Here is a 10,302-nt window from a genome sequence, read left to right on the forward strand (position 1 = left end):
GGCCAGGTGGAAGGCTCCTGCACCGGTCCTGACATGGCTCTTGGGGGCCCGACCCGAAGCAGGGAGTTGTTCAGGTGGCTCTTGGGGGCCCAGGGTGCCAACCGTCTCCCTGTCCCTCATGTCTGTGTCCCACCTCTTGCAGGGTGATCGTACTGGACAAAGGGGAAGTCCTGGAGTGTGGCCGCCCCTCAGATCTCCTGCAGCAGAGAGGCCTCTTCTACAGCATGGCCAAAGACGCTGGCCTGGTGTGAGCCCTGGAGCTGGTGCGCCTGGTCGGAATCGTAGGGCCGACATGGTGGTGGCCGGGGATGAGGCACTCTTCCAGGGAACGTGAGCCTCCTGTCTACAGAAACCAAAAAAATGAAAAAAGTAAAAAAACCAAAAAACCAAAAAATGAAAACACACGCAAAGCAGCCACCATCTGGCCCCCAGCCTGGAACTGGCCACGAAGAAGCGGGAGAGACCAGGAGACGCGGCCCCCAGACACTCCCAGCCTCGCCTCCGCTGCCCTCCGCGACGCACACACGTTCTCACGCCCCCGGGAGTGCACCCTCGTGCTCTTGGTGCTTTGTTAGAGGTTCCGGTGGCCAGACAGCCAGAGAAATTGGGTTCGTAAAATATGCTAGTGACCAAATGCAGCCAACTGCCTCAGATCTCTCCAGCTGAAGTCTGTGGAGTCTGTCTTCGGGAAGCTCCCTGGCCCCCGACAGCTGCCCGTGGCACCTATGACGTCCCTCCTTGTCTGGCTCCTCCCAGAATGCTTTGTCTCCTTGGGACTGCAGGTGGGAGGTGAGGGGCCTGGGAAGGTCATCCTCACCCTTGACCATTACCTTGAGGGCCAAGGACGCGCCTCTCGCCAACCATGTGGTCTTCCAGGACACACGTCACACGCCAGGGGCATGTCCATGGACTTGTCACTGACAGGACTCAGCAGGACTCTGGGCTGTCTGGGCCCAGAGGTCATCTCAGCGCTGACTCCCTGGCCTGGCCTCTCGCTCTCCTTCTTCCCTCTTTCTACCCATTGCTAGAATGGCTCTACTTCTGTAGTCCCTGAGGGAGAAGATCTGCCAATGGTTATGAAGCAGTCAAGGTCAAGAGCACCAGGTACCTCCCAAGTACAACCCGTTGGTACTTACAAGACCCCCGTTGATTCCCCCTCTGCATATTTAGATTTCTTTTCTCGCCCTTGGCATCAGGTTAGCTTGCAGGTGGCAGTGTGGAGAACTTGACATTTCATTACTGAGTCTCTTCCAGGAAGGACCCATTCACGAATATCAGTGACTGCTTTTTCTTTTCTTCTTCTTCTTTTTCCCAAGTGCTGCTCCAGGGAGAAAAATAGTCTCAAGACTTTAATTTTTTGGGCAGAAGGGTTAGTTGAGCAGCCTTCCCAGGGAGTGGCCACGTCGGCCGGCATTTGGCAGCTGGTCCGTGTGTTCCTGGAAGAAAACAGAGAAGCAGAGTCCCCCAAGGCCTGTCCTGTTTAGAGCTCTCAGAGAGCACAGTGCGACCCCCAAAAAGCAGAAGAAGGTCACTGCTACTCTGAGATTCATACTTGCTAAGAATTACGTTGCTGACTTCACACTCAGAGAAGCATCTTTCTTTTAGGTGGAAATACATATTTATTTTTTTCTGTAAGTTATGCCATTCTTTCACATTAGAGAAACCAAGTTTTTCTTGGGGATCTTTTTCTAATGACCTTACACTGGAAACATGAACATTTGCAAATAATTTGCAGTAAAAAAAAATATTTTGTTTCTTAATCAACAGTCGTTCTGTGTTCTTTGGGGCATTAGCGAAGGGTTCAGCCATGTCCTTCAGGAGTCAGGACGGGGTACCCTCTCGTCTGCCTCTGTTCTTTCTCTTTGGCAAACCTGTCATCTCCGGTGGGAGCTCTTGTTTAAAAATGGGACCTTAGAGGTTAAGAATCAGGTGGGGTTGAGTGGGGCGTCAGCATGGCAAAGTGGACAGCGCCCAGACTTGAATCCCAGCCTTGCAGTTTGCTGGCTGTGTGGCCCTTGGTCTCTGTGCCTCAGCAGCCTCATCTATAAGATGGGGCTGACCGTACCCGCCTGGGACTGGGGAGACGAGCAGCGATGCACAGCCCTGGTCAGTTTCCAAGACACAAGGAGGGTGAAAGTCCTGTGTGGCCAAAATGACGCTGGAAAATCCCTTTGTATTAGGCCAGGCCAGGCTGTGCTGCAGTAGCAAATTAGCCCTGAAGTCTTAGGAAATGACCGCAAGGGTTTGTTTCTCACTCAGGTGTTTTTTTGATGAGCATCGGGTGATCTCTCTAGGGTCCCTGCCTTCCATGCAGCAACTTAGCGATCCAGGCTCTTGTGGGCTCATGACCTCACCTCCCGGGGACTGGCTTCCAGAGACCACAGCGGGGGAGGGGAGTGGGGAGATGCACACCCATCCCGAAGTGTCCCAAACCAGAAGCTGCACAGGTCAGCTCCACTCAGCCTGTTTGCGAGAGTCAAGTCATATGGCCCCAGCCACACCACAAAGGAAGCTGGGAAGTGCAGGGGTGCGTAAGGAAGAGCAGTACCTCTCCCCGCGGTACCTCATTCACATGGCTTCTGAGCTTTGGATAGTGTGAGAGCGAGGCTGGCCTGTTAGGTCTCTGAGTTTGAGTTGGCGAGTCTCGATAGTGAAGAGTTGCCTGCATTTGGGGAGCGGGACATTTCTGCTGTACCCTGAACCCATGCACCGAGTACATGTGCAGAAGGGAGCTTCGGGGCTCTGCCAGTCTTCCATCTGGCATTGCTGTCCCACGACTGCTTGCACTTGGTTGCATTAGGGACTGCGTGTGAGTGCTCAGTACCGGGCTCCCATCACCATGTTACTATTAGAAGGTATTTGGCCATGCCGGGGGGGGGGGGGGGGGGTCAATTTGAGGTGGGAGGTGTATTGTCTGCAGAGCCTGACCCTGAGTCGCTAAAGCCGCAACCCAGGTCCTAAACAGGTCCCCGAGCGTGCAGCCTGGTGTGTGCCTACCGGGGTGCGCGGTGGGACCTCTGAGACTCCGGAGGGTCTCGGGCCTGGGTCACAGCTCACTCTGCTTTACGGAGAGGAGGCCGCAAGCAGCATTAACCCTGAGGAAGGTGGAGCCAGAAGCACGAGGGTGGGGGCAGGGGCACCTGCTGGCCCAGGTATTGTCCAGGTAAGCACTTCCCCAATGTGGGGGGAGACGAGGGCGCCTGCTGTGTGCCAGGCCCTGGGCTCAGTGCGTAGCCTCGCTCACAAGGGAGGGGACCCCCGGGCCAGAGGGGAGCGGGGAATCGGCGTGGTGCCCCCCAGCATCGAGCTGTTACCCACCGTTCATTCTCTCACCCCCATGTCAGTTCTGCGGCTCGTTCCGGAAAAGCATTCCCAGTCAGACCACTTCTCTTCCCTCCCGTTGCCGCCGCGCTGGTCCGTCCCTCGTGTTCCTGTGACGGCCACCACCTCGGGGTCTCCCGGCTCCTGCCCTGGCCACCCCCTCCCCGCAGTGAGCCTATGACAAGACACATCACGACCCGCCTGTGGTCCCCATCTCGGCAGCCGGACACCCTCACAACGTGGCTGCCCATGGCCTCTGCCCGCAGCTCCTCTCTGGCCACCTCACGGGCCCTCCAGCCACAGGCCGGGCGCTGCTGGCCTTCCGGTGTGCAGGGTGCAGGCCCAGCTGGGCTCGTCCCTCTTGCTGGTGCCCCGTGTGTGTTATGGTAGCAGCTCCGCGACAGCAGGGTCGAGCTGTTTATTCCTTGACGAATGGATGAATGGCCCACCACCAGCATGTAGCATGCGCCCAGGTGACTGGGTTCTCTGATCCAGGTCCCAGCCCTCTGTACTGTCATCGGGGACTCTAGAACTTGCCTTCCAGGAGCTGTGGTTTCTTCCCTGCTACAGCTGGGATCATTGTGTCCACCTGGCCAGGGGAGTGTGAGGATGGAAAGAGATCCAGGTAAAGCACCCAGCACCATATCTGGCCCTCAAGACCCCATCCTACATTGTGATGTAGGATTCAGTCCTTTGTCCATCCGTCCATCCGTCCCATCATATACTTGTTGCTTACTGAACACTCTTCGCGTGCTCTGTACCAGCCAGGTGCTGGGAGGCACGGTGAACACGCATGAACAAATCCTTTGCCTCAAGAAGGAAAGGGGAGCCCTGGGGCACCTGGGTGGCTCGGGGGGTTAAGCATTCAACTCTTGATCTCTGCTCAGGTCATAATCTCACAGTTCATGAGTTTGAGCCCTGAGTCGGGCTCTGTGCTGACAGCATGGAGCCTGCTTGGGATTCTGTCTCCCTCTTTCTCTGCCCCTCCCCCACTCATGCTCTCTCTCTCTCTCTCTCTTTCTCTCACTCGCTCGCTCGTTCTCGCTCTCTCTGTCTCAAAATAAACAAAAAAAAAAAAAAGAAGAAGAAGAAAAGCTCTTTCCTTCACTTCTGGTGGGATACCAGAGTGAAATTCAACTAGTAGCAAGCTGAGGTTTTAGCACTAACAAAGGGTGTGAGAGGCACTGTGGCCCAGTGGTTAGCACGTGAGCTCTGAGGCCAGGCCACCTGGGTTCACATCCCTCCTTATGCTCTGTCTCCATTTTCTCATCTGTAAAAGGGGCCTCATCAAAGCATCCTAGTAAGGTGATGGTCCCGTTGTAAGGATTCCCAGAAAGGCCATGGCAGGCATTGGGCTTGGTAAGCGTTTGCGGTGATGGGAGGGGACACAGGTGAGGGTAAGGGACGTGCTGAGACTGGCACTGACCACAGGTCTGTATGTGGCTTTGCCTGCATCTGTGTCCCCCACCCCTGAAGCCTGTGGCAGGGGGATGGCCTGAGTGGCCCCGCAGGCTGGTCTCCGAGAAGCCGTGGTGTGGGTCCAACAACCGCCTCGTTGGCGCACACTCCGCTTGCTGGCAAACCGCCTCCCCCCAGGGAAGAGGCTGTGGTGGCCCTCGAATGACCCTGAGTGAATTTGCCAAACACAGCTGCTGCCACTTCTGCCTGCGGTTGCTCTGCCCGGATGTCAGGTGGCTCTGCTCCAAGTGGAAAAATGGCAGGTGCTGCGTCTGGTCCCTTCCTGGGCTTCGGAGTTGGGCAGACGTCCCCTGCGCCGCGTCCTGGGCTGTGGTGGGGAACAGACCCAGGGGCAGAGCCCCACTCGGCCACTCACGAGCTGGGTGACACTGTCAGGTCACGTGAGCTCACCGAGCTCAGTCTACTCGTTTATAAACGGGGCTGGCAGGTGCTAGTGATGGTGGGGCGGGCCCTTTGTGGGTAGGACTCGGGGCTGGAGGGATCAGACAAAATGAGCTTCTGGCCACCCCTTGGCAAAGGGACATAGGAGCTGTCATTAGGTCTAGATTTAGTTTACTCCGGGCTGAAAACCCTATGTCGGATGGACCAGCCGAAAGTCCCAGCAAGCAGGTGGGTGTCCACAGGCCCCTCTTGACACACTGTCCACGTATCCGTGGCTGGGCCCTGGGCCGGGTGAGCCCAGTGCCTCTCAGCCGGTGATTGGTTCCCCCAGGGGACATTTGGCAGCGTCTAGAGACATTTTTGTCACAACTGGAGGTGACAGCACTACTGGCATCTAATAAATAGAGGCCAGAGCTGCTGAACATCCATCCGACAGTGCACAGCACAGACTCATCAGCCCACCTGGCAGCAGTGACGTGGTTAAGGGGCGCCTGGCGTCTGACTCTTAATTTGGGCTCAGGTCATGATCTCAGGGTCGTGGTATCGAGCCCCACATCGGGCTCTACGCTGAGCGTGTATCCTGCTTAAGATTCTCTCCCACCCCTCTGTCCCTCCCCAGCTCTCTCTCTCCGAATAAATAAACATAAAAAAAATAGTGACGTGCCTAAAAAGATCCTGGTGTGGATACTCTTTACCCCACGGAGGTCCTCAAACAGAGCAGTGTTGATAATAATAGCGAATGTCAGTGGGGTGCGTACTCCGTGCCCTGCTCAGCCCCGTGTTCATGTCACCCCCAGCGACGCCATGAGCTCACTGAAGAACACTGGGGCTGGCATCAAGCTCTGATCCAGGCATTTACTCCTTTCTGCCCTTCACAGCTATATGCCCGTGGGACCTCAGGTTGGGCTATTTTAGACTCTAGCCCCCCTTTCCTAGTGCCGGAAGCCAGCTTTAGGAGCCCGTGTCCGATTTCCAAGCGCCGTGGGAAACTGGCACGAGCAGTGCGGCACGCGGTGACTCCCCTTCACCAAAGCGAGCAGCGGACCGTCCCTGCCCAGGCCTGAGGCTGCTCTGACGCTGGGACTGTCCCCCCATACCCCCCACCAAGAGCTGGAACTTGGTCTTCAACAGATGGAGGGGGTGTGCAGTGAGGTGAGGCTCTCAGTGGGGGCCCGCTGGGGGGGCCCGGCTCCGCGAGTCCTATCTTTGGAGGTGAATGTGCGCTGTGCACGTGCTTGTTCCCAGGGGGGCCATTCTTGGTGTGGGTTGTGGCTTGTGCGTTGGTTCAAATAAGACGCTCTTGGGGCTCATCTCTGAGGGTGGAGGAGCAGCAAGGGGCAGGGAATGCTCTGGAATCATATGGAGGGGGCGTCCCGTTTGGAAACATGTCCCAGGGGGCGCCTGGCTGGCTCGGTCGGTTAAGTGTCTGACTCTTGGTTTCTCCTCAGGTCATGATCTTGTGGTTCATGTGTTTGAGCCCCGCGTCGGGCTCTGTGCTGGTGGTGCAGAGCCTGCTTGGGATTCTCTCTCTCTCCCTCTCTCTCTGTGTCCCTCCCCTGTTTATGCTGTCTTTCTCTCTAAATAAGTAGATTTAAAATGAAAATATGTACCAAAATGGAGAACGCATGAGCGGTTGTGGTGCAGGGAGGTGGGTATGGTTACAAAAGCCTCAGGGGTCCTTGTGATAATGCGAAGGTTCAGTGTCCCAGCTGGGGTGGTGGGTGCAGGAGCCTACACAGAAACGCATGCATGAGTGTGCACACACACCCCCCCCACAAGTACACGAATCCAAGTAAAAGCCGGAAACCTGAAGATCTGTGGCCTGATTGTACCACTGTCGATATCCTGGTTATGCTATTATAGTATTGTTTTTCAAGTTGTTACTATTGGAGGAAACAGTAATGCTACACAGGAACTTTCTGGATTCTTGTAATTGCTCGTCACTCTACAACTATCTCGAAATTAGGGGGATGGCTTGTAAAAGGCACACACACACTGTCCCAGCCCTCCAGCCCCAGGGATGCTGATGTCTGGTCTGTGGCCGAGCCCGGGCACGTGCAGGTTTTGAGGTCCTCAGGTGAGGCCAGTGGGCAGCCAGCGCGGGGAGCCGCCTTTGACTTGAGCTCCAGGGTGGACAGGGCTGGATGGGCCCTCATCAGGCCAACCTGGGTGTTGCCGTGTCCTCCTGGGTCTATGATGAGCGGCCACTTTCTCTGCCATTTTCCTCCCAGAGATTGGAGGGGTCTGGATCCAACACGGAGGGGCCACTGATGTCACTTGCACCTCCAGGGCACAGCAGGCTCTTGCGGTTGGTGAGGCGAGGGTGGAGGGCTCAGACTAGGCCTGACTCCTGTGCCAGCCTGTAAAACAGGCCCTTCTGGGCCAGCAGCTGGGCCGGGCTGCCACTCTCTGCCACCTGGCCCTTGTCCATGACCAGCACCCTGCAGGAGAGAGGGAAACGGGGAGCCCTTACCAGCCAGTCAGCCTGAGAGCTGCACCACTGAAAGCCCAGCAGGTCTGCTCCGGTCAGGTCTGGCCTCCCAAGCGGTTTCCCGACCCCGACAGCCAGTTTGGAAGCATCTGCTGGGCATGTGTCTTTGGGCTCATCCACTCCCTTCTGGGCATGTTTTGCCACCTGTATAGTGGGCATGTGATAATCCATTCCAGCGCCCTTCTAGCTCTAAATCCCAATGCCTTCTNATCACAGACTGCAGGCGGTGGGCAATGACCAGCACTGTGCACTGGGCAAACCAGCTCCTGAGGGCGGCCTGCATCTGGAGCTCTGTCCCCGGGTCCACGGCGGCGGTGGCCTCGTCCAGGATGAGGATCTGGGTTTTCCGGAGAAGGGCACGCGCCAAACACAGGAGCTGCTTCTGGCCCACGCTGGGAAGGAGCAAGACAGTCAGGCCCGGTGCTTCTTTACCTGCATCTCGGGACTTGCAGGGCCTGCCCACAAAGGTATCCCCGACGGCTGCAGAAGTTAGTGGGGCAGGTAGGCACACTCCTTCGTGAGGGTCCCCAGTCCACAGAGCTGGTAGGAATCCCCTTCCTGCCATTTTCTGAGCAGGGCGACTCTAGGTGACACATTCAACCTCCCGTGCCACTCCCCCCCCCCAGGTGAAATGGCTCTTTCCATTTCTACTCTGTGCTCTTTACCTTGTACCAGACATACCCCAGGTGCTTATGCGTATCAGGACTCATTTCTCACGGTGACCACAAAGGTAGTTACTGTAGAGTCTTGTGGCTTAGGGTGTGGGGACCAAATAAGCCTATAAAAGTGCCCAGCAGTGTGCTTGTCACAGAGTCAGCCCCCAGCACATGGGAGCTTCTCTGACTCTAATTACAGATGGGGAAGTTGAAGCTCAAGGTCACAGTCTGTGAAGCCCTGATCCTGGAGCCGCAAGGCTGTCTGGGACGGCTTTCCTTCTCACAGTGGAGCCTCCCAGCAGCATCTCTGGAGAACCAGGGCCCACTATGGCCACGCCACTGGCAAGCTGGGTGACCCCGGGGCAAGTTTCAAGCCTCATAGGCCACTTCTGCAAAATGAGATTCGTTGAGAGGGCCTCTCTGAGGTTTACAGTGAAAAACTATTCTTCCCTATATCCAGGCACTGTGTCTGCAACTTAACACGTAGAACTCAATCCCCGAGCAGGAAGGAGATACTAGCTATAATTCTGATTTTACAGATGAGGCAAGTAAGGCACAGATGGACTTGCCCACGGTCCCGGCGCTGCTGACTGGGGTAGGCAGGATTTGAAGTGTGTCTAAACTCTTAGCCACCAAGCTATGCTACTTCTCTAGTGTGTGGATGCTATTGCCTCCCACAGCCCCTTACCCTAACGCCTTTGGGGGCAGATGGGTTTTAGAATCCAGAACGTCTTCTTCACAATGTCCAGAATATCCTAAGTGTCCATCAGTGAATGAACGGGCAAGAAAAATGTGCTCTATCTACACGATCGAATATTATTCAGCCTTGAAAGGAAGGAAATTCTGGTAACTGCTGCAATATTGATAAACCCTGAGGACATTATGCTGAGTCAAAGAAGCCAGTCACAAAAGGCAAGTACTGTCATAGTCCACTTAAATGAGGTCCCCAGAGTAGTCAAAGTCATAGAAACAGGAAGCAGAACAGTGGCTGCTAGAGGCTGTGGGCAGGGGAAAATAGAATTCTTTTTAATGTTTATTTTATTTTTGAGAGAGAGTGTGAGCAAGGGAGGGGCACAGAGAGAGGGGCAGAAGGAGCTCCCATGCAGGCTCTGAAGTGACAGCAGGGAGTCTGACACGGGGCTTGAACTCATGAACCGTGAGATAGTGACCTGAGTTGAAGTTGGATGCTTGACCGACTGAGCCACCCAGTTGCCCCTAGAATTGTTTTTTTAACGGGTATAGGGTTTCACTTTGCAAGATGGAAAAGTTCTGGAAATGGGTTGCATAATGATGTGAATGTACACTATGAATTGTACACTGAAAAAAAATGGTTAAGATGCTAAATTTTATGTTAGGCATATTTTACCACAATTAAAAAAAATTTTTTTTTTTAAGAGAGAGCAAGAGCGTAAGTGGGGGAGGGTCAGAGAGTAGGGGAGAGAGAGAATCTTAAGCAAGAGCTACATCTCATCGTGGAGCTTGATTCAGGGCTCAATCCCATGACCCTGGGGTCATGACGTGAGCTGAAACCGAGTCAGATGCTCAACCACTGAGGCACCCGGGAGCCCCTAAAATTTCTTTAAAAAGAAACACATACCACATGTTACTCAGAACCCACAGTGGGAGTGGAAATAGTGCCCAACAACAAACACAATGCTTCTGTAGCAAAATAGATGCCGAGTGGGATGCATAGACTATAAGTAGCCTGTGTCATTTAAAGGTCTGGTTTTGTCACCCACATAAATTTAGGAACTGGATTTAGGAAAAAGAAACTGGACATTCAGAGACCGTGTGGTGTCTGGAGTTGCTGATAAGGGACGGGACTCACACTGGGCGTATTAACAGAATGAAGCTGATAGCCCCGGGGGGGAGGCGGGTTTCCAGGGCACATCTCCCTGGGGACAGGAGCCCTGGCCACGCCCGCCTCTGCCCGCAGCGCCTCCCGCGTCCTGGGCGTGGCGGGGCCAGGGGACC

At 55.1% G+C, this 10,302-nt stretch overlaps 2 protein-coding genes across 2 annotated transcripts in view; one reads left to right on the forward strand and one right to left on the reverse strand.

Annotated features, from left to right (window-relative positions):
- The window catches only part of ABCC1 (ATP binding cassette subfamily C member 1 (ABCC1 blood group)), a 98,376-nt gene extending 96,616 nt beyond the window's left edge, over positions 1-1,760 (forward strand). The window contains exon 31 of the mRNA XM_077773194.1: positions 143-1,760. Coding sequence (XP_077629320.1) covers positions 143-251 — 109 coding nt within the window. The 3' untranslated portion in view covers positions 252-1,760. The remainder of the gene's footprint in view (positions 1-142) is intronic.
- A 5,334-nt stretch (positions 1,761-7,094) lies between these two features.
- Positions 7,095-10,302, reverse strand: part of ABCC6 (ATP binding cassette subfamily C member 6) — a 47,698-nt gene continuing 44,490 nt past the window's right edge. The window contains exons 30-31 of the mRNA XM_077773249.1: positions 7,885-8,067; positions 7,095-7,634 (exon numbers count right to left, since the gene is read on the reverse strand). Of these exons, the coding sequence (XP_077629375.1) occupies positions 7,514-7,634; positions 7,885-8,067 (304 nt within the window). The 3' untranslated portion in view covers positions 7,095-7,513. The remainder of the gene's footprint in view (positions 7,635-7,884; positions 8,068-10,302) is intronic.

Source organism: Crocuta crocuta, unplaced genomic scaffold (assembly GCF_008692635.1).
Source record: "Crocuta crocuta isolate KB4526 unplaced genomic scaffold, BGI_CrCroc_1.0 scaffold16, whole genome shotgun sequence".
NCBI lineage: Eukaryota > Metazoa > Chordata > Mammalia > Carnivora > Hyaenidae > Crocuta > Crocuta crocuta.